Source organism: Hibiscus syriacus, unplaced genomic scaffold (assembly GCF_006381635.1).
Source record: "Hibiscus syriacus cultivar Baekdansim isolate YM2019G1 unplaced genomic scaffold, ASM638163v2 tig00110258_pilon, whole genome shotgun sequence".
In the NCBI taxonomy this organism is placed as follows: Eukaryota; Viridiplantae; Streptophyta; class Magnoliopsida; order Malvales; family Malvaceae; genus Hibiscus; species Hibiscus syriacus.
Window position 1 is genome coordinate 722,941 of NW_024062649.1, and position 25,567 is coordinate 748,507.

The 25,567-nt window shown below is 34.3% G+C and overlaps 1 protein-coding gene across 1 annotated transcript in view; it reads right to left on the minus strand.

Moving 5' to 3' along the window:
* Positions 1 to 839: 839 nt before the first annotated feature.
* LOC120115122 overlaps positions 840 to 25,567 on the minus strand; it is a 99,203-nt gene continuing 74,475 nt past the window's right edge. Inside the window, exon 2 of the mRNA XM_039135883.1 lies at positions 840 to 1,186. Within this exon, the coding sequence (XP_038991814.1) occupies positions 855 to 1,186 (332 nt within the window). The 3' untranslated portion in view covers positions 840 to 854. The remainder of the gene's footprint in view (positions 1,187 to 25,567) is intronic.

A 25,567-nucleotide genomic window follows, 5' to 3' on the forward strand; every position in this document is an offset into this window, starting at 1 on the left:
TCCAACACCATAGATGTCAAGGGTATGAGCATTCAATGTCGATTGAGAGTTTATCTTTGAACATATACTGCCTTGTACTTACCACAAATTAATAAAAAAATCTTATTGTCTAAATATAGAGATTTTGTTTAAGTGTGGTTGAAACAAATACCAAGGAAACTAGTCCTAGTTGTTTAAGTGTGTTTTTCATTTTGTAAGGAATGTGATTCGAATATAATGGAGGTGGTAGGGTATTTAGAGAAAAAAATGAAAAATAGAAAGCTTTTAGGATAAATTTGATATAAATTCATTGTTCAAGGAAAAATTAATGTTTTAGCAATAGTTTAGGGATAAAATGAAATATGAACCTTTTTGTTAACATTGCCACATCATCAATTAAATGGGATGATAGTAGAGTGATCATTTTGTTACAAATCGATAACTTAAGTGATCATTTTGTTACAATCGATAACATTAGTAACCAATTTGCTATTTTTGAAACTTCAATAAGAAAAACGAAAACTTACTCAACTTACCATTGGTGTAGTTTACGCTTAAAATATATAGTTTAAATTCTCAATTTTTGTAAAATAGATAGATAAAACTTATAACCACACCAGCTCATACATTATAATCAAAGTACAAATACATTTATCTCCATACACACAAAGATAACATTCATGATTTATAAATTCTCACATTACAGAACATAGAGATACAAAGCCGCTACTAGGCTATGCAGGCGACATTTATTAACTGCAATTAACTAAAAGAAAACGTAAACGCATGCTTCCATGAATGAAACATGATTTTATTCTACACGCAGACACACCAGATACACATTCCTTCTGCTGAAGTTGTGTGTATAGTTTAACTCACTCCAACTTCTCTTCGTTGGATTCATAGACGGTCCTGGAGTAATTAGAACCGGTGAAAGTGCCACCTTGAACTTCACTTATGACGGTGCTCCCATTGTAAAGAGTGTCCCTTTGCATAAATGTGAAGGGAACATCGCACCAACCTTGTGTTGCCACCAGACTAACCGTCGTCTTAGTCATCGGCGGCACTTCAATTGTGTGTACAGCTCCTTTAACAACGGTGAATGTTGAGGTCTCTTCCCACTCGACTCCTGATTGAAGTTCACTCGATATTTTGATCTCTCCCTTTGCAACGAACGGATACTTGACCGCCATAGTGGCTTTCATACCTAACGTCAGAGAAAAATTAGTCTTCCATGTTCTTGTTGCGGAAGACGGCTATCGGATAGAGCAAAATCGCAACTGATAATTTGAGAAAATAAAAATGAAGATAAAAGAGACACAAAATTTACGTGGAAAACCCCTAAAATATTTAGGGTAAAAACCACGGGCAACGGTAGAAGAATTTCACTATGAGAAAATAGGAATTACAACCTCTCTCGATCTACCAAGGAGAAAACAATGATAATTCTCTCTAGATAAAAAGGAGAAAACAACTCTCAAGAAACTCTCTAAAATCTCTCTAGTATTGGAAGAAAGCTAGAATGCTTTGGGATGGTTTTGAAGGTAAATGAGCTAGGGTATTTATAGTTGAAACTTAAGGACTAATCTTATAAATACCATAAAGTTTAGTGACTAAAGTTTGTAATTTACCCATTTAATTTTCAAACATTGTTGCACCTAATTTTGACATTGTTGCACCTAATTTTGACATTGCAATATTAGGTGCCTAACTTGAACCAATTTTCTCCAAGCTTTGACATTTCAACAATCTCCCACTTGAAGATTTGATTGGAACAATCATATCTTCACACCATTCTTTCTACCTTGTACCATCATGTTGCTTACGTCTCTGACAGGCCACAAGAGGATCGACACCAAGTAAATTTATCAGTGTTGATCACCTTCGTCATGAAATCTGCTATGTTGTCTTTGGTATGGATCTTCTGCATATCTACTGTCCCTTCTTCCACCTTTTCACGAATGAAATGGTACTGATCTCGTATGTGCTTTGTCCTTGAATGAAATGTTGGATTCCTTGCTAGATGCAAGGCGCTTTGACTGTCACAAAACAGAGAGACATACTCTTGATTGTGCCCAAGCTCCTCCAATAACATCTTCAACCAAATTGCTTCTTTACTGGCTTGTGTAGCTGCTACATATTCTGCTTCTGTTGTGATGTAGCCACAACTGACTGCAATTTTGAAACCCAGCTTACAGCTCCACCAGCAATTTTGAACACATATCCTGTTGTAGATTTGCTTTTATCCAAATCCCCTGCATAGTCAGAATCTACATACCCATTGATTTGTAAGTTTGATCCTCCGTAACATAATGTAACATTTGAGGTCCCTTTGATGTATCTCAGGATCCTCTTTACTGTATTCCAATGCTCTTTGCCTGGATTCGCCATGTACCGACTAACCACTCCCACTGCTTGTGCAATGTCTGGTCTTGTGCATATCATAGCGAACATTAAACTTCCCACTGCTGATGCATACGGTACTCGAGACATCTTCATCCTCTCTTGTTCACTGCTAGGACTCATACTGGAGGATAATTTGAAGTTAATAGGAAGAGGGGTAGAAATTTGCTTACAATCTTGCATGCTGAATCGTGACAAGATCTTCTTCAAGTAATTCTTTTGTGAAAGCCAAATCTTCCTATTACTTCTGTCTCGGTGAATTTGCATCCCTAGAATCTTGTTTGCTGATCCCAAGTCCTTCATTTCAAATTCCCTAGCCAGTTGTGCATTTAATTCTTCAATATGATCTTTGTTGGGTCCTGCAACCAACATGTCATCCACATACAACAGCAATATAACAAAATTGTTATCACCAGACCTCTTGAAATAAGCACAAGGGTCTGCATTAAGTCTATTGTATCCAAGGCACATAATGAAGGAATCAAATCTCTTATACCAACACCTCGGCACCTGCTTTAGACCGTACAGAGATTTGTTCAACCTGCAAACCAAGTTCTTCTTTTATTTTTCTTCAAAACCTTCAGGCTGGAGCATATAAATCTCTTATTCAAGATTTCCATGAAGAAAAGATGTTTTAACATCTAGTTGCTCTAGATGTAAGTTCAATGTAGCACACATTGCCAAGAGTACTCGAAATGTTGTTAGTCGAACCACAGGAGAAAAAATTTCATTGAAATCAATACCTTCTTTTTGAGCATATCCTTTGACCACCAGTCTTGCACGGTACCTCTCCACTTGATCGTCAACATTTCGCTTGATTTTGAAGACCCATTTATTACCAATTGGCTTCCTTCCTTGTGGTAGTGGCACAAGGTCCCATGTATTATTTTTATGAAGGGCTTCGATTTCTTCTTGCATCGCCATCATCCATAATGAAGCATCTGAGTTGTTTATTTCCTCCTGGTATGTTGATGGCTCACCGTCCTCTGTTAAAAGGCAGTATGCAATATTACCTTCTATAACATAATCTGAGTGCCAATTGGGACGTCTTCTCACACGATCTGATTGACGAGTTATTGGAGCTTCAGAACTCTCTAGTTCTTGTTCATCATGAGCTGGTTCTGCTTCAGAAGAATCTCCTTGTTCAACCTCCTTTTCCACATGTATATGAGTAGTCTCTAACTTTTCAGTGCTAGCATCGTCTTCTTTTCTTTGTAGCTTATCTTCTACAAAGATAACATCCCTGCTAATGATCACTTTGCGGGTAGTGGGATCCCACAAGCGATACCCCTTTACTCCATCAGCATACCCCAAGAATTTGCATTTCCTGGATTTTGGATCCAACTTCAAAATTTCTTGGGAGTTGTACATCACATACACAATACTTCCAAATACATGGAGGTTTGAATAATCAGCTGGTTTACCAGTCCACATCTCCATTGGTGTCTTCAGCTCTATTGCAGTTGATAGAGCTCGATTCACCAAATAACAGGCAGTATTGACTGCTTCTGCCCAGAATGATTTTTCTAGGCCTGCATCCCTCAACATTGCTCGTGTTCTTTCTAACAACGTTTTGTTCATCCACTCTGCCACTCCATTTTGTTGAGGAGTGTTCGCCACTGTGAACTGTCTTTTGATGCCTTCTCTCTTGCAAAAGTCATCAAATTCTTCGCTTGTGTATTCTCCTCCATTATTTGTTCTGAAACACTTGATCTTATTTCCAGAATCAAGTTCCACCCGCACTTTGAAGTTTTTGAAAGTTACTAACACATCTGACTTCTTCTTAATAGGGTACACCCAACATCTCCTGGAGTAGTCATCAATAAATGAGACAAAGTATTTTGCTCCGCCTAGGGATGTGACCGGTGCTTTCCATACGTCAGAGTGAACCAATTCTAGAACACTTTTGCCTCTAGAATTTGATGTGATGAATTTCAACCGGTGTTGCTTACTTGTTATACAATGCTCACACAAAGGAAGTGATACCTTTGTTAAGCTGGGAAGTAGCTTTTGCTCCACAAGGACTTTCATTCCTTGTTCTGACATGTGTCCAAGTTTCTTATGCCATAGCATTACAGAATCTGAACTACATGAGGCAACAGAGGCTTCTGCTTCTAGAAAAGTCTCTCCCTTCAGCATGTACAAGTTTGCAGCTATCTTTTCGCCTTTCAGCACCACAAGCGCTCCACGGAACACCTTCATGATTCCTTTTTGTGTTTCAATCTTGCTTGCATTATTATCCAACAATCCGTAGGATAATAAATTTTTCTTCAGGCCTTTCACGTGCCACACATCTCGAACAACTTTAATTGTTCTATCATACATCTTCAATTTGATGGTTCCCACGCCAACGATATCTAAGGCATGATCATTGCAACTATAGACAGATCCTCCTGAGACAGGTTCATAATGATGGAACCATTCTCTTCTTGAGGTCATGTGATATGTTGCTCCTGAATCAATGAGCCATATATCTGCAAATCTTTTTCTACCTTCCACAGTAGTTGACGCTTCACAGCATAGAGCATCTCCATCATCTGAAGTGTTTACGATATTGCCTTGTGGATTGGAGTTTTTATTGAGACTCCAACAATCCTTCTTCAAGTGACCCTTCTTTCCACAGTGGTAGCACTTTAAATTCTTTTTGCTTCTGGACTTCGATCTACCATGTTTGTGACTGCTGCTTTGGCCACGTTCTGTTGATCTCCCTCTCGTCATTGTCAACGCTTCTGCTTGTTGCAGATTTACTTGTCTGTCTTCCTTGTTCTTGCGCCGATTTTCTTCTTGTAGAACAGCAGCTGTAACGTCATCGAAGACTAGACTGGTGACATTACTATTTGTCAAGTTGATGATGAGTTGATCATACGAATCCGGTAGACTTTGAAGTAGAAGTTCAGCACGTTCTTGTTCTCCTATTTTACAGCTTAAGGATGTAAGCTGAGAAAATAAGGTGTTCAGTGTATTTAAGTGCTCTGTCACTGAAGTAGATTATGGCATATGGAGAGTGTACAATTTCCTTTTAAGGAAAATTTTATTGTGCAACGATGTGGCCTCGTACAATTTGGTGAGATGATCCCATATCTCCTTAGCTGTCTTCTTCTCCTCGATGCTTGACAATACTTCATCTGCTAATGCTAGATGAAAGTTTACCATAGCATTTCCGTCCATCTCGTTCCATTTGTTGTCATCTGCGAAATCCACCGGCCTTTCATTGATAGCCGCTAGACACCCGTCTTTCCTCATGATAGCCTTCATCTTCAATTTCCACAGTGAGAAATTTCTCCCATTGAATTTTTCAATATCAAATTTCGTTGTCATAGGTTCTATTACGGATAGCTCCCACTATTTCACTATCGTGAATAGTTCTCTGGAAGCTTCAAAGAATGGGTAATACCTTCTTACTTTCTTATGTTGGAGGATCCACCTTTTGGTGGCAACCACAAAGACAATAAGCAAATATTACACACTCTAATCTAGCTCGGATACCAATTGTTGCGGAAGACGGCTATCGGATAGAGCAAAATCGCAACTGATAATTTGAGAAAATAAAAATGAAGATAAAAGAGACACAAAATTTACGTGGAAAACCCCTAAAATATTTAGGGTAAAAACCACGGGCAACGGTAGAAGAATTTCACTATGAGAAAATAGGAATTACAACCTCTCTCGATCTACCAAGGAGAAAACAATGATAATTCTCTCTAGATAAAAAGGAGAAAACAACTCTTAAGAAACTCTCTAAAATCTCTCTAGTATTGGAAGAAAGCTAGAATGCTTTGGGATGGTTTTGAAGCTAAATGAGCTAGGGTATTTATAGTTGAAACTTAAGGACTAATCTTATAAATACCCTAAAGTTTAGTGACTAAAGTTTGTAATTTACCCATTTAATTTTCAAACATTGTTGCACCTAATTTTGACATTGCAATATTAGGTGCCTAACTTGAACCAATTTTCTCCAAGCTTTGACATTTCAACAGTTCTAGTACTGGTATCTGTATACGAGAGATTCACTTGTAAAGTGCTGCTCTCTTGTGTATAGTTGCTAGCAGAAGTCCTCGCAACGACAAGGACTGTTTCGTCGTAGACCCTGGCATTTTCGATACTATAGTTGATACCATAAATTTCTCGAGTTATGATAGCCTCTTCCACCGTCAGTCGGGATAAGCCAGCAGCAGACTCGACTGCTGCATTAAGGCAGTCTGTTTTGCCTTCGGTTGTGAGTCTTTTGCAGAAACGATTGTTGCCCAAGTTCATAAGACTTATGGTCTTATCGTCAATTTTGAGAGGGCGAAACAAGGTGTCCTTATTGTTGCTGCTGGTGTCATCGGTGTCTGCCCAGATCCAATTCGGACTACGCCTCCAGAACTTCTTGTTAGAAACCTGCTTGATCCGGATGTTTCCGTCGTTGGTAGGAATAATCTCGCATGCCACAGTTGAATCACCGATGTCCCCAGATACAAACTGCAAATACGGATGGCCTTGTATAGAACGAAGACACAAGTACCTGTCATTGTTTCCTTTGAAGGCCACGTACCTAGGCAGGATCAATAACGTACTCCAATTAATAATCGTGATGATATCACCGCTTTGACCATCATAAGTCTTGTAGTTTGCCAACACAGAACGAGTGTATGTCGGATTGCTCCACCTCCATAAGCATAAATAGCATTGTGATTGGACATGCCTGATTCGGACTGTATTCTCAGCAGAGTTTACAGAGATAAACTCAAACAACGTGCATGACTCCTTGGATTGATCTTCCTCCTTCTTGTCGGCGGTGGCAGTAATCCAGTACTGGCTGCTTGTGCTTCCTGTAAGGGAAAGATTTTTGGTTCGTACCCAATATTTGTTGTTTTGACAGCTTCTTATGTGCACCAGACCATTTGTATCGGAAAGCTCCACTTCAAACTTCGCATACGGGTTCTCAGCCTGATCTTCAAAGAATCGGAGATACCCATCAGTGTTTTTGCCATCACGAATATAGCTCAAATAATTAAGCTTGTCGATGGGTCCAAGGACGATAAACCTCGGCAATATCACGGCCATTTTCGCTCTGTAATTAAAATTTGAATGGATGGTCTTTTGGTGTGTTTCGCTCTTGTGCTTGCTTACCACAAACCAGCTTGGCTTACCACAAACCAGCTTGGCTAGCTATTTATAACGATAATCAAGGGTAATATTATCCATCAACTAAAACATGTTCATTTCCAAACTCTACAAAATTAGATGGGTATTGGAAAAAAATCAAGAGAACAACAAACAGTTGTTATAATGGGATTGAAAAATAAAATTAGAGAATCCATAACTAGTTGGTCTACTGAAATGAGGTAGTAGATTCCTTAAACAAGGTTAGAAGTTGGAATCATTATGTTTACAAATAGAGTAAATTGGGTTAAAAGAGTCATTCCCGTAATGGGTCTTTGTAAAACCTGATATGAATTAATCGATCAATAGATCAAATATCTAAGATTAATTCAAAAATAAACAAGAGTAAGAAAATTATTATATTTTAAAATGAATTGTTTCAAGTAGTTAGTTTCCTCATTAATTCATTTGATTTTGATTTTAAATGAAATATTTTTATTTTTTCTCATATACTCTGGACTATCTAGGTTTTATCTTATTCATGTAAATATTATTATTAAAATCCGATTCATCTATGAAGAAATAATCATCTTTAATATTTATACTATATCTTTGAGTTCATTAAGATATTTATATTAGAATATAAATACATTTAGAAATTACATAGATGTATATTAAATGCTAATTAAGGCCACAAAACTATACATTTTATCATATATTCTCACATTGAAAAAACTTGTGGGATTTTATGCCACTAGATTATGCGTAAATTAAAGGTAAGATATAGTTAGTGGGAATGATGATAGCATATATGGATTATATATTCTCACATTTATCACTTGCAATTAATAAGGAAATGTAAATTCATGCGTCCAAAGGAAAACAACGTAAATGAATACGTTCAAAAGTAAACATGTTTTTTCAGAGTAAAGTATACAAATAGCATCATGATTACATGACACTATTTTATTGAATCATTTAACTATTAAAAATTACAAAATAATTCTTTGACTATAGGACACATAGATTTGTTGAGTCTCTCGACTATTAAAAATTAAAAATGATCATTCAACTATTCATATGTTCTAATCTCATCCAAACATACTGAATAGGATAAGATAATCGTTTGCGATTATGATATCATATTTTACTAAATCCCAATCAGTATGTTAACGTCCAACTAAGTTTGTCATCAGTTTTTTAACAAAAAAGACAAATTTAGAACATATAAATACTGGGGTGACCACTTTTGTAACTTTTAGTAGTTAAGGGAATTAACAAAGAAATGACATATAGTCGAGAGACCATTTTGTAATTCTTAATAGTTAGAGGACTCAACCGAACAATATCCTATATTTGGAGGACCATTTGTATACTTTACCCTTTTATCTTACACAAAAGCCAACAACGCTAGAGCATGATCTTTAGGATGAGAACTGAATTATAAATTTTGTAAAGATTTAAAATATAAACTTATTATTATATTATATTATAGTTTTATAATTTTTAAAAGGACTAAAATGAAAATATTAATTTAACGGTTAAAGTGAATACAAAAGGATAGTTTCAATTGCACTATAAAATCAAAAAAAAAAAATTAAACCGATTAAGACCGTGGATGAGTGTAAATTGATGGATGAGAGTATCCATTTTTCTTTATTTTCCTAAAGATCTCTGCATTTCCAAATTTTAATGAGTCGTCAATTTACACTAATTCAATGACACTAAATTAGTACATACCAAAAAATTGTATTGTGTATGTGTTAGAATTCACTTACACCTTGTGTAAAACTTTAAATTTTTTCCTTTTAGAATGGTTGGATGTAGAAATACATGATTGAGATTATCTCTTTGTATTTTTATATGAATACATTATCATTTCTTACTATTAATCTTAGTCATCTATTTTCACTAATTCAAAATCTTAAAAAGGAGTAAAACTAAAAAGTTTTACACAATGTGAACGCTGTCGAAACGGTCTTTTCCCGGAGGGGGAAAAGGATGGTCCCGCTTCGAAAATAATATTTGGAACGACCAGTTTGTGATAAAACGTGGTTTGCGAAGTCACCACCAATATTTAATTAGAGTGTGATTGGGCACCCAAAAATATTTTCTATTTTAATAAAATATTAATTTTAATTAAAATGACAAATTTGGGGTTTGCATTACCAAAATTTGAGTTCGGGAGTTGGTTACGTGTGGGGAATGATTAGCACCCCCACAACACCCTAAATTGGTACTTAGTCGATTAATTAATTGTCTTTGCAATAAAACTTACAAGTTCGAGCCTAATTTAATTTAAGATCCCCTAAAATAACATTTTTCAAAATTTTGGATGAAAGATAATAATATTTAATTATTTCATATCGAGAAGAACCGATCTATCATACCTTGATGCAATCGATTCTTACTCCAATCGAAATATAGAAATATTAAAATTCCATTCTAAATTTCAAAATAAAAACACCCAAAATAATTTTAAGAGTGAAAACAATAATATTTAATTATTTCCAATCGAGAATAAATGACATTTTGTTCATTAAAACAATCATTTATTACCCTTAATTGAAATAAAAATATTACTATCTAGTCTTAAAACTCAATATCGATTCAAATGTTTTTATTTTGAAACCCTATTGGAAAGCACATGCAAAAATAAAACAAATTAAAAGCCTATCAAACAATTGATTAATTATTTATTTTACCAATATTTAATAAGAATAAGGATATTTAATTAATTAAATATCTCGAGACGAGACCTTAGATTCGACCTAACAGTCTTTTCTCGATGAATTTAATTAAAAGAATAATCTTTTTCCCAATCCCCAAATTTTAAAAATTTATTCGATTTAATTGGTGTAACTTAACGGGATAGACTTTCGTTTTAAAATTATCGAAAGTAAATTTCTTATACGTTAAGACAGTCACTTTACGACAATATTAAAATGATCAAATATTACCTTTAATCAATTTATTGATTCCAGTCAAGTGATGCTGATGAGGGTATCATATAAGATTAATTAGGACTAAAATGAATTAAAATGCAAACAACATGCAAAAGTAAAAATAAAAATAAAAATAGGACTAAAATATAAGTTATTAAATTATTAGGCCAAAAATAAAATAAAATAAAATAAAATATATAAGGGACAATAATGAACAATTTCAAAATTAAAGGCTCAAATTATAAATAATAAAAATAAATAAAACAAGAGGGACTAAATTAAAATATATCAAAATCACATGGATGAAATAAAATAAATAAAACAAAATATAGTGCTCAAAATATAAATATGTAAAAATACAGGGGGATATAAATAGAAATCCCTAAAAAAATTAGCATAAAAATAAAAAATTACAAAAACAATCCCTTCAGGGACTAACATGCAAAAACATGTGAAAACTGAAGGGACTAAACTGTGATTTTACCAAAACAAATTATGGCACATACAAAAATGGCTAAATATTATTTTCGGTCCTTACAAGTGACTATTTTGTAAAACACATGTGAAATATGGGGGTTTATGATGTAATTTTATCCTAAATTTTATTTGTATGTATCACTTATTTCATTTTGAACCAAAACTAAGAAGAGAGAGAGAGAGAGAGAGAGAGAGAGAGAATCTCATCTCTCTCTCAACTCTCTTCGGCCGAACCACTTTCGTCCACTGCGAGTCACCACTGGCCACTGTCCGGCCGTTGTACATGGTGACCAGAATTCCCAAAATCACCCAAAATAAACCCTTTTCTTAGATCTAACCCCCTAGGTATTTATTTTAGGCTAAAAATAACCCAAACACCCTCAAAATGAGCCCCAGAGTTTCTCGGTCATCTCAAAAAGGTAATAGATCTACTCTTCTCCTCTATTTCTATTGCATGCAAGTTTTTTTTATTTCATTATTATTTTATTTCGAAAATAAATAGATAATAAATAAAAATAAAATAAATAAAATACCTCTTAAAAATGATGTTATTGATTTGTTGCTTTTTTTTCTCTAGAAAATCCAAAGGGGTCCAACCTCGTTTACATTTTGCTACGAGATTTTTTCCCATTTTTCTAGTCTAAAAATAGTAAATGTTTCACATTGGTTGGCATTTTGGTGTTGCAGGGCTGATGATGTTGTTTCACGTAGGAATGACCGGCAGTGGACCGCTGTGGTGGTGGCTGGAGATTGGTCCAAATGGGCGACAGAGACGAGGGTTTTAAAAACCCTAACAAAAACCCTAAATGAGTTTAGGGTTTGCTCTTGGGCCTAGATCGGGTCTGGGCCCAAATTAACTTTTATTGGGCCTTCGGGTTTGGGTGTATTGCTTGTATTTGGGTCTGAGTTTGTTGTAACCTGTAAACAAATAAATAAGATAAAAAGGTTATTATTATTATTATTATTATTAATTATAATGATATATTAAAAGATGGGACAAAAAATGAGTGTCGACAAACGCATCACTATTTTAGCACAAATCATTAAATTCATTATAACAAAATTCTAAGCCATTATCAGTGTAGAGATGTTTGCTTGCTTTTCTCTTTGTTTCTCGATCATTGTCTTTCAATCTTTGAATACGAAGAATGCATCATTCTCTGTCTTAGGATAAAAGGCCTGAAAATTCTTAGAGAAATCATCAATGATTGTCCACATATAACAAGTACCTCCTTTATAGAGCATTTTAGACGGACCCAGATCAAAATGTATATAGTCTAAAGTGTATTTCATGTTGTGAACTCAGCTAGTGAATTGGACCATTTTTTCTTCTTAAAGATGTAATGTAAAAAAAATAGTTTACAAATTCTTTGATCATCAAGAAGTCTTTTCCTAATCAATTCCACCATGTCATTCTCACTCATATGCCCTAGACACATATGCCAAAGTTTTAGGATATCTTCATCTGACAAAATGGATGATGAAATAACAACATCACCTATGACTGTGAAACCCTGGAGAATAAATAATTTTCAGTCTTATTTTCCTCTTTCATTATGACAAGAGAACTCTCTCTAACCTTCAGAACCCCAACTTTAGCGAATTACTTTTACCCTTTTGAATCTAAAGTATATAACGAAATTAGATTTCTCTTTAGATTTAACAAATATTGTACATCATTGAGAGTTTTAACGACACCATAAATTGTAACACACTGAATTCTGGGTTAAAGGTTTCGGGTATATTTTATTTGGACCTTAGAATAAATCTCGTTAGCCTATGAGTAGGAACTAAGGGGATAATTTACCCATTTTTTAAACCAAAGGTTGAATACCATTAATTTAGGATGATATCATGTTTGCACCAATGCTCCTCTTTTTTATTCCCATGTCTTATCTTCTTCCTCTCTTCTTCATCATTCTTTCCTCTCTCAAGATAAGATAAAGCTGAGAACTTTAAGAAATCCAAGTCTCCATTGTGAATTCCAAGGTAAAATTCACCATCTTCATCCTTCAAGCTTTCATTTAAGCCCACTTTTGCAAGTTTTGGCCAAGTTTCCCAAAAACGGGTTTTAGTGGGGTTTAAGTAACTTTGAGTTCTAGTAAGTTTTATGTGATTTGTGTGGTAAGGAAACATTTTTAGCTTTGTTCCAAGCATTTCAACGAGTTTGTAACTCATTTCTTATGTCTTAATTAGTTCAAGAGAAGGGTGAGAGCTTTAAGGTAGGAGGTAAGGAGAAACTCACTCTTGGATGATTCAAGATCGTTTCTTGTAGCTTTGGATCAAGGTAATACGATTCTAACTTGTCCATATCGCATGTAGTTCATTAAATGTGCATGAATGTCATGTTTTGTTCATGTAAGCATGCTAGAGTGATTTCATGTCATAATTCATACTTGTGTGTTGCAAGCATAAAAATTGATACCTTTTTACCTATAAGACACCAAATAAGAATTTAAAAACATTTTCTAATCTTAAGGGAGTGAAAGGGTGAGATTTTAGTGGGTTTTCATGCCCAAAATAGAGCACACATGTTTATCGGTATCAGTACTGGAAAAAACAATATTGATATTGTTCTTCACGAAAGGTAAAATCCAAGCATTATATAAGGGCAGTATCGATACTTCTTCAAAAAGTATCAATAATCGAGGTCCAATATAGATACTTAGTGTAACACCCCAATTTAGGAGCTAAATTTTAAGATATTATAAAATGGTGAATTTAATTGGTATTTTGAAAGATACAGTGGATTAAATTGTAAAGTTTTAAAGTTGGCAGACCATTTTATAAAGAGCAGGAAATTCAGTGGTTAAACTCATGGTTTACCCATTTTTATTATGAGATGAATTATAACCCCCATTTCCCCGTATGTTCTGCAGATTAATTTCCCAGTTTCCCTCTCCCTTCAACCCTCCTTCGATCTCCGATCTACTCGCCGTCCGACCTCCGATCGACGAGCCGAAACCACCATCGTGTTCGTTGTCAACCGAGGAACAAAACCCCTCAAACCTTTCGTCGTGAATCATCTCCGTTCGTCGTGAATTTCAGTCGGAAGTATCGTCGGTAATAACTCGGTTTTAGTTGGTTTTTCATCGATTCACGACCATCCGATGATCCGTTTACGACACCTCCCGCACCATCGTGATCCTTGCATCGTTCCGAGTTTGCCGGTGTTATCCTTGGTCTCCGTTGACGGCGGCGCGTGAGGAGGTGAAGCGGTCAAAATTTCCGATTCGTTGAAATCGAGCTCTCCGCCGTTCAAAAATTTGAATCGAGCTTTGTAAGTATCTCAAAATCGCTTAAAATAATTTTTAGGAATTTTTCGGGAATTTTCCGATATCATGGCACTGTTCACGCGCCGCCACTGCGCGTGGGGAAGGCAAAAGTGACCGGTTTGACCGGTTTTGGAACTATTTTGACCGGTCATAACCCGACCCGACAAGTTGACCCGACCCGACCAGTTGACCCGACCCGTTGACCCGTTGACCGTTGACCGGCGTTGACACTGTTTACCAAAACTTTGACCGGCATTAAACGACCTTTGACTTCGACCGAGTGTACCTATCCTGACATTTTTCGACGTTCCAAATCTGATTCAGCAGTCCGTTTTTCGAAATTCGAACCCGAAGGCCTCAAAATTACCGGTCAAACCCGTTGACTTTGATTTTGACCGAAAATTTCAAATTTTCGAAAAGTCATATTTTATGCTTTCGACGTCTTGAATTCGAATCCGAAGTCCGTTTCGCCAATTTCGAACCCGGTAAGTTGTTTTTCACTAATTTATCACCTGATTCGATCTGTTTATCGTAATTAAGCTCCGTTTTTTATATAATTTATGTTGATATGTATCTGAGGAATTATTGGAAGTTGAATTGAAGATCAAAGGCGTTCGAATGGAATTTTTATGGTCGATCAGTATTGCACAAAAATCGAGGTAATACTTTACTACCTCTTTATGCTTTATGGAACATGTTGATATTGGTAAATGCATGAATAAGATATTGTTGGTCACTTTTGTGGAGTTGATTAATTTATACACTCGATATGAATGTGGTAGAAATTCAGTAACTGAATATGGATCGAATGACTAATATAAGAGATTGAAAGATTGTTAGAATTAAATTACAAGTTTGTGATTAGTGATAAAGAAATCAGACATGGATTTGTAAATTATATTTTATATCATCAAAGGTTAAATGTTAAAGGTACTTTGATGGGAAATTATGAGAATACTTCGGTAGGGTAAAATTATGAAATTACTCTTATATTGGAAAATGATAAGAATTGTCCCTGGAAGTGGATTAATAAATCTGAAAAGACATATTGATCTGATAAATATATTGATGTGCATAAGAAATATTAGTTTTACTTGGAAATTATGGATAACCGATTTTTAACCCCAAGAGGGTTTATGTAAGATACAAGAAGTCTGTTAAGGGAATTATTTTAAGATCAGAGAGTGTTCAAGAAAGCAATTAATCATAAGATCTCTAAATTATATTATTTTCGTTAAGAGCTAATATCGAAATTATCTGGTTAAGAAATTATAGAAATGCCCTTGAGAGGTAAAATAGTCCGAGTTGACCCTGAATGAGAAAGTACTTTGAAGATTTGTACTTAACTTGATTAAGTACGAAATTGATTGTTAAGATTCTAACTTAGTGCAGAAAAATTCTTGATATTATGTTGGTAAAAATCTGAAAAGGAACTTGACCTGAAAAGATTCGAGTTACGAGTAAATACCTGAAGAACAATTTATCGGAGAGTGCTCTTTTATCAGAATTGTTAGAAGGGACTGAAATAGATGATAAATTGGAATTAAATAATAAGATAGAATGGAAGGAAATGATTGAAATACATCGGATCTATAGAATGACCAGAATACCCCTGTAATAGAAATAACCCAAGAATACCACCAAACTCAGGAATGATTGGATATCCTTGAGCTCTGAATTGAATGGAATAAAATTGAATACCAAAATTACCAAAATACCCTTATAACCTATACTAAGTAAATGTCTTGGATTAATTAAGGAATCCGAATAAGCATAAGTGTAGGGCTACCTTTAAAAGTTATGGAACACAGCTTAAGTGAGCCAATCAACCTTAATAATATGTAGTACCTGAACGGCATAAATATTACTTGAATGTGTGTCGGTCTACTCAAGTTTGGCTCGATGATAATTTTGGAAGTATTCATCTCAACTTAACTCTAGATCGTATTCAGCACTAAGAATTGGATATTTATTCGATAAATCAACCACGAAGACCGAATTAAACTGAACGGAAGTACACTATGTATCTGAAATTCAGAAACGTCTGAAATACTCTAGAAAACCCCAAAGTAACTGAAATGGACTTGACTGCTAAATAAGCTAAGTAAGTGAATTGGATAAGTCTGGAAATTCTAATGAGTTTATAAGATGTACTGTCCTTATAGGACATGAACTATAAATCAAGCACGTCAACATTTCATGATACAGTGGAAGCGTGAACATGAAATAAAGACATTGGAAGATTTATTCAGCGATGATTCCTAGGATTATATATGGACTAGAATTTGGGGTATTTAAGTGTAAATACCCTGTAAGGACAATGAATTGACCAGTCGATAAGCATTAGTTCTGGGAGTTATTCATATGGAGTTGTTCTATAATCTAATCAATTGACAAATATTGTAAAGGATTCGGAATACCCTTATGATTCGTTAAGCTTCTAAAAAATGTCTGAATAAGATATGATCCTGATAAATCACATTCTGAATAACTGATGATTTCGTCAGTTAATGAACTCTTCCCATGGTGATTCGAAATTCTAACATTCTATCGGCATACTAAAGATCAGTGTTTCTCTGCCTTATAAGATTATCCTGTCCCTCTAAATAATATCCATAAACTCTGGTGTGTTCCCTACTCACATGAATATTTTATCTGATGTTCGATTTAAATTCTGATCTGATACTTGACATGGATTCTGATCTGATATCTGACATGGATTCTGATCTGATACTTGACTTGGATTATGATCTGTTACTTGACTTGATTTCTGATATGATACTTGACCTGATTTATGTTTTGATTTTTGATATATTCGTTTACGGAAGGACATATTTTACTTGGGGGTAATGTTGGAGGAAGTATACCTGGAGGCTCCTCGGCTGTGTGCTCAGGGCCTTACTTACCGGCTCCTTGACTGTGTGCTCAGGGCCTACTGGACTTGACGGTGGGTGTATGGTTCTGGGGAACCTACATATTTTGGACTTGACGGATGGGGGTATATATATACGTGTTTTAAAAAGATCTGAAAAGTTACATGATTTTTGGGAACACACTAGAAAACCTGTTCTGATCTCCTGAACCTAGACATCCAAAATATTTCCATCTGAAATAAATACTATTTGTTACTACATGCGATATCAATGGACCTCAGCTCAAAATAAAGATCTGTAAATATATGTACCAATAAGGAAAATAAGTTTATCTGTATCTGCACGTTTTTCAGCATCATCTGGTAGTTCTGTATTACTGAGCTTTCCGAAGCTCACTCTATTTCTCACCATTGCAGGTTAAAAGAATTGTACCAGTGCAGTTATCGACATCAGTAAAGGAATTCTTCTGGTGTTGTTTCCAGAGAATGGTACATGTGATTAGGGGGCATGTAATTGTATTTTGATTTATATACGAGTCTGGAAATCTGTTTTCTTTTTAAATAGTGACAACTGATTTTATAAGTTACACGTTTCAATAAAAGTTTTAAATTTTCCGCTATTTTTACAGTGGGTCGCTCCGGTAGCCCAAATGTGACACCCCGGATCGGATCTGGTTACCCTTATCGGTATGTGGGGGTTACATTTAGAGGGTAGTATCGATACTGGTGACAAGTTTCAGTTTCCAGAATACCAATTTGGTATCGATACTCCCATGAGTATTGATATAAAGGGTAGAGTATTGATACTCCCTATCCATTTTGAAAACATCTAAGCTAATTTTGGTGTCGATATTCAGGTGAGTATTGATACCCAAGGGTCCAATATCGATAATGTTGCCACAATATCGATACCCATTGTGATTTTTGTTGTTGATAATTTTGGTTATTTGGTTTAGGTGATCAAGTTGAGGAGTTTTGGGTTCGAATAAACTACAAGTATCTAATTCAAGAGAAAATAAACAAATTAACTCAATTCTCAGCTAGAAATCAAGCAAGATAGGATGACATAAGATTTGCCTTTATTTGATACTCGGGAAACGTCTAAGACACCCAAGTTAGTCTATATTATGATGATCTTCTTTTTGTTTGAAATTTATCTAGATATTGTCTGATGGTACGCAACTAATGCTCATAAATTATGGGTCGTATCAATATGAATTTTGATGCACGTAAATTCTAGCATTATACCTTATTCTCGACTAGGTTTGAGGTGTGAACTTTCGATGCACATAAAGTTTGATCCTTAACTGAACTCTTGAGAGTTCAAGGTATACCAAGGGCTATAAGTTTTTATGCACATAAATTTCAGGTTATTACCCCGATACTATCATTTTCTTATATAGGCTAGTGTGTTTTCTGAGATGCGCGTAGTTTTCCTCCGACCTCACTACTTAGTTTTTCTCATGTTTGTTGTGTACTTATGCATGTCTATGACTCTACACACCAGCATGTTCATTTCATGGATGCATTTAGTATTGCATAGTTATTCTCGTGGCACTGAGCTTACGAGCTCGACGTATGGAATGTGTTTCAGTGTGCAAGTTAGTAGGGGATAGTTGAGGAGTCTATCATAATATTACATTCTAGATTAGACATCTGTAGAGTATGTCTTGAGTCTGTTTTGGAGGGCATGTATTTATATGGACCTTTGTACAATCAAGTCATAACTCTTTTTAGATATATTCTCTATGGATGTATCTATACGTATTGAGAGACTCTCATATTTTGTAAACTTGATCTCCATTATGTTTAAATTATGATGAATGATTTTGGATGTCTATAAACATTTTGAAAATAATTTTTTGGGTTGATCATTTCAGTGGTTTCGTGTAGTGTCGTAATCCATGGATCCTTAGGTCATATTAGATTAGGGTGTTACATTTAGTGGTATAAGAGCGCCCAAGTTTAGTTGTTCCTAGGACCCACGGGTCAGAGTAAGTACATGTCCCTAGAGTGTCAAGAATACTTAAGATTCTGGAATGAGGATAGTTACCTCTCTTTCATTTTATTTGTAGGATTCGATTATGGCCGAAAATACGATTCCTAGTTATGAAGGCAAAAAAGAGAGTTGTACCTCATTGGCAGGAGGTTTCGAGGACGAGTACGCTCCATACTCTGAGCATGGGATATCTGTGGATGCAAGAGTTGACAAGGCTACATTCTTTTGTAATTTGATCTCGACTCTTAGGCAGATAGTATGCGTTATTTAGAACATGTCTGTTATGCCTCCTACCCTACCTATGCCCCCGGTTCAATCTGTTGCGATACCTCATGAGTCCTCCATCAAGAGACTTTAAAGGTACATTACAACTAATTTCTATGAATCTGGGGATGATGATCCCATCTTTATTGATCAGTGGCTCTAAGAGACACTTCGTATATTATGTCGGTTGTACCTTACTTCCAAGGGCAAGTTGGAGTGCGTCACTACCCTTCTGAAGGGTGACACGATCCAGTGGTGGGAGATAATTAAGCTGGCAATGGAGACAGAGAGATTCATCTAGGATCACTTCCTAATAGATTTCAGGAAGAATTATATCGGAGATTCCCACACTGACGATCTACGTGGCCAATTTCTATATTTGACTCAGGATGATGGGACAGTCCTTAAGTATGAAAAGGAGTTTCCAGGATGAGCAAGTATGCTCCAGTGTATATTTTGACAGATGATCATTATTGTTGAAGGTTCAAGAAGGGCCTCCACTCGGACATTCAAACTCATATGGCAGTTGATCCCCAATGCATCTTTATAGAGCTGACCCGACAGGAAAAAACTATAGAGAGGATTCTGAATAAGAAAGCTCAAACAGTGAGTGATTCAGCGAGGTAGAGCCAGAGGGCTCCAGATTCATCTAGGCTTCTACAATCATTGATGAAATAGGTCAGGGGCCCTCAGAGTTCAGGGAGACTACCATCAAGGCCGTCTAGGGGAGCGACTCAGAGCTCAGGTAATGGAGGTAAGTATAATTCATGCAAGAGACCCTTATCTTCTACTTTTGGATTGAACACTAGCAGATTTGAGTGGGCACCAACTTACCCTATGGGCCCAACTTATGGGTGCAGACACCTCAGAGAGTGCTACTGATGATTAGAGGTTGCTTCAGCTGAGGGTCTTTAGACTATTTTGTCCGAGATTGCCCCAAGCTCAAAGTTTAGCCCCTATCATCTCAGAGATTTATGACAACCATTCTGCGAGGTCGAAGATCCTCAAGGGGTGGTAGAGTCGCATCAGGGTAATACAGTAGGGGTGCTTCTAGATTCATGATCATTCAGGAGCCCATGGTAGCCCCGCATCAGTATTCCATTAGAGCCCAGGAAGAGTGTGATACTGTTGATGTGATTTCAGGTATCTTTACAGTTTTTCCATTCCTGTTACTATATTAGTAGACCCGGGTTCCACTCACTCCTATGCTTGTTATAATTTGGTCCCAAAGAGAAATATTCCAGATGAGGATTTAGATATAGGGGTCAGAGTGTTCAGTCCCCTAGGCTTAGATGTCTTGGTTAACAAGGTTAACTATTGTTTTCCCGTAGAGCTTTAGGGTAAGATTTTCTTAGCCAATTTGATGGAGCTATCGTTTCGGGAGTTCGATGTGATCTTAGCCATGGATTGGCTCTCCGAGCATGATGCAAGTTTGAGGTGCAAGGCGAGACAACTTAAACTTCTCAAGGACGATGAGACCAATATGAAAGCCATTTACATATTACATATAAAATCTAGGAAAAATTAATTTTTTTGTTAAAACATATAAAATCACAAAACAAATCATAAATAAAATACAAGTTTAGAAAGCCATTTACATATTACATACATAATTAAAATCATACGAGTTCTAGACTCAATATGAAAATCTAGTGTGACCTACATGCCCCCTAATTACACTTGTATCGTACTCTTAAGTAGTATTGAAAGAATTCTTATTGCTAGAGTCGATAAACACACATGATCGATCTATAACCTGAAAAGGTGAGTAAAAGAGTGAGCTTTGGGAAGCACATTAATAAAAGAAACTATCAAATGATGCTCATTGAAATGTAGATAAATTACAAACATAAAATTTTTACCATTGGTTCATGCATCTACATGTTTTTGTGATGAGTTGAGGTACCACTGATATTTCTTGAGGTAACAAACATGTAGTTTATAGTTTAGAGGAATAGGTTTAAGAGATTGAGATAGACGTCTAGTGTGTTCCCTCAAAACCAGAATAAATATAATCATAGTTAAAAACATTAATAATTTATTTCAGTACAACAAGTTTTTAAAGTCACTGTACTACCTCCATCCAAATACTTCATTTGAAATTCCCTAGGACATCATCCATAAGGACTTATCCTAGACCCATAGGATCTAAGAGTCCAATATGAATGGTCATAACCTAAAGGATTTATCTGCTAACTGAACCTCAGAGACTCTAGAATCCTACCTAGTAAATACCCCAAATGAAATAGTTTCAGATAGAACTAGAAATATCATAAAACATAAATCAGAAGATGGATTTTTATTTAAAATACAGAGTTCCCTCCAAACGTACACCAAATGCAGTACCCAAAATAGGCATCCATAAGGACTTACCCTTGACCCCTAGGATATAGGAATCCAATATGAATTATCTGAACAAAAAGGATTTACCAGCTAGTTGAACCTCAGTCTCCAGGCACCTAGCCAGACAATGCTTCAATAAAACAGATCAGATAGCAGACAATAATATCAAAAATTAAGAGCCAATTGTACCTTGTGTCATAAATCAAAAATCAGAAACTAGAGATTAGAGACTAGAAATCATAAATCATAAATCAGATATTAGAAATCACACTTTATATAAATCAGAGAAAACATTTTATTGTCCATAGGGAACACACTAGAGGATCCGGGTATAGGGTTTAAGGTTTAGGATTAAGATTAAGATTTACAATTTATGATTTGAAGCTTAAGGTTTAGGGTTTAGTACTTAAGATTTAAGGTATGATTTTTAGGATTTGGGGTTTGGGGTTTAGGGTTTGGAATTTTAGATTAAGATAAAATGAGATATTATTTTATTGTGAGTTAAAAGATATTTATTTATGGATTATAAATTTTAATTATTTATGACATATGTTTATATTACGACATATTATTTGTATATTATATTAGGATTTGGAGTATGAAGTTGCATACGTATTGCTCTGCTAGAATGCTACGAAATTAGGTAATACGCAGGTAAGACTGAAAATTTTAACAAGTTTCGAGAGCAATATCTTTGTTCTTAGTAAATGTTGATATAGACGTGTAAGTGAATGATTAATGTTAATTATTGCTATTTAGTTATTATTAGTTATTGTTTATGTTATCGTTATGTAAATGATTGCAATCAATAATTGTTTTATGCATATCCTAGTGGCAATATAGATCTCACGTTTTTTAAATACAAGAATATATAATAAATATAAAGTTTAGAAACTAAAACGGACCAAAACATATAGGTGTATATTTCTATTTATTCGTCATTCTCTCACAATCCACCGTTTTGACTGGTCATCCATATTTCAGAGCTATGCCACATCAGTTCGTCTGTTATTGCTAAATGTCGATATAGACTTGTAAGATAACGATTAATTTTAAATTATTTTTATTTAATTAGTTAGTTAAATAGATAGACATATAGATAGATAGATATAATTATAATGTGTAATTTTAGTTTTACATAGATTTAAGACAGTTGGATAATTGAAAATAGATAACTAATATTCATAATAAAAATATGAGAAAATATTCATTAAAAAAATAAAGAGAATCTCAACATTCTATTTTTATTCATCCATGCATAAGTTAATATTGAATGTTATGTTTAATTTATTGGCATTTAGTTAGGGTTAATTTGTTTTTAATATTGATTTATAATTTCTTTATTAAATTGTAATTTTGTTTTGATATTTTATTAAAAAATGTTTATGCTACAATATGAAAAATGAAGATGATTATCATGTTATCATATTAACAATCCACAAGATTAAGTAGTATATAGAAATATATATGGTTAATTTATTTGTGACACATAGGTAATGTATATTATATTAGAATGTGGAGAATGAAGTTGCCTATGTATTCCTATGTTAGGAGGCTATGAAACTAGGTAATATTTTAGACTAATGCCACTAGGATAATATCATATACAATTTATATATTGCCACTAGGATATAATGCCACTTGGATAATGCACTAGAGAAGCGTAAATGCATGCGTCCAGAAGAAACAAGAATGACAGGACTTGTTTTTAATATATATATATATATATATATATATATATATATATATATATATATATATAATGTTTAAATTATTCGCATTTAATTAGTAATATCTAATTTATCTATAATAGAGTAAACAACATACATGATCACTAACATTTCAGTAATTTTTTTATATTGATGTTTCAAAAATAACGATTTTATCATTAACGTTATCGATTTATAATAAGTTGGTAACTCACCATCTTCCATCTCCACGAGTGGCAGTTCAATGGAATTATTTGTTGTTATCACAGTACGTCTTATCCGCAGTACAATGCAGGCACTTCCGCTCGTCAAATGATCATCGAACTGTGAGAAAATTTTGAATGTGTTTTTCTTTTGAAGGAATTGTAAAAAAATATTCATTTCAAGTTTTAAGTATTAATTTAAAATTTCAAAATTAATAGAACAAACATAGTTATATGGTAACTTTTTCATCTTAAAAATTTTTTCAGCTAGATTTTCTTTTAGAAAATATGTACGACACAGGTGTATATTATATTAGAATGTAAAAAATGAAGTTTCCTAGTTCATAAGTATTCCTATATTGAGAAGCTATGAGATTAGGTAATATTTTAGAAATTAGGTAGTACATAGGTATATATTATATTATACTAGATTAGGTAGTACATAGCTAATATGTTAGACTGAATTAGGTAGTACATAGATATATATTATATTAGACTAGATTAGGTAGTACATAGCTAATATTTTAGACTAAATTAAGTAGTACATATGTTACGTTCTTATTTTATATAAATTTAAATCTAAATAGAATATCTTAGCAACTAATATAATCTTTCTAAGTAAAAAATACCAAAAATAAATATATTATCATGTTGTTATATCAAGAAGCCACAAAATTAAGTAGTGTAATAGACCGAATTGTATTACAATTACGGACAGATATATCTTGATGATGGAGGGCCTTGTCAACCCCTGAAAAAAATTAAAGGCTCAAGTACTCTCTCGACCCTTATTGGTTTTAAAATAAAGGCAATCAAATTGTTATTACCTTTTTTTAAATGGAGGGCCTTGTCAACCCTTGAAAAAAAATTAAAGGCTCTAGTACTTTTTCGACCCTTATTAGTTTTAAAATAAGGGCAATCAAATTGTTATCACCTTTTTTTAAAGAGGTTTTGTATGGTCCTATTTCAACATAACTAAAGCAAAAATACGAGTCTCATTAAAAAAAATCTCCTTAAATTTAAGTGGAGTAAAAAGATTGTACCATGTAAATGCATCAAGTTGTTATCACCTAATAATTTTTTTATATTCAAGCATTTAATTTTATCGATATGTATCAAGAATTATAACGAGAAGTGAAATTCATCTTTGAAAACTCTCTTATATTCTTATATTTTTTATATTAGTGAAAATTCTCCGTTTTACCAATGTTTTTTACCAAAAGAGTTTCACTCAAAATCTTAGTTGTCTTTAATAAATTGGTATCATAGAATCTAGATTGTTTATCTCGATCATGATAATGATATCATTGAAGTATGAAATTTCGTTGTTGGATCACAACACCAGATTGAGTTGAGGCAAATTGGAGAAGAAATCTGATTTAGCTTAAGTATTTTAGATTCAAAAGGGTAAAAAAAAAGAGAAACTACGAAAATTTACATGGACTTTCTTCTTATTTTGCTCGGTAAATATATATTTTTATTAACATAAACATAAAGCCAATATTAAACTAGAATACCTCGTTAAAAACCTCTCTAAACCTAACTGGAGGAAAAGAGTACATTCTACCCATCAATACATGAAAAAAAACGAAACAAATAGACCTTAACCAATTCGTACATTTGCTTGCAAACTACCCACCTGTTTGTAAAAGAACTAATTGCATTGAATTTTTATTCCATCAAAAACCTCTTTTAACTTGTACGGAGGACTTATTGAAAGAACCCTGGTTGACTACACAAATTATCCAACAATAAATTGTTATCATACATTAGCTAACAACATTTAAAGTTTAAAAAATATCTAATAGCTAACATGCTCCCTGTTTTCCACGAATTCAACAACTCCCCCAGAGACATGCAATCTATCGCGAAACATGAAGAAATAATCCCTCAACAACGGTTTGGTTAAACCATTGATGCACTAATGTTGAGCATGAACATAATTAACATTAACATCACCAACAACTACCTTTTCCCGAATGAATTGGAGATCCAACTCAACATGTTTTGCAT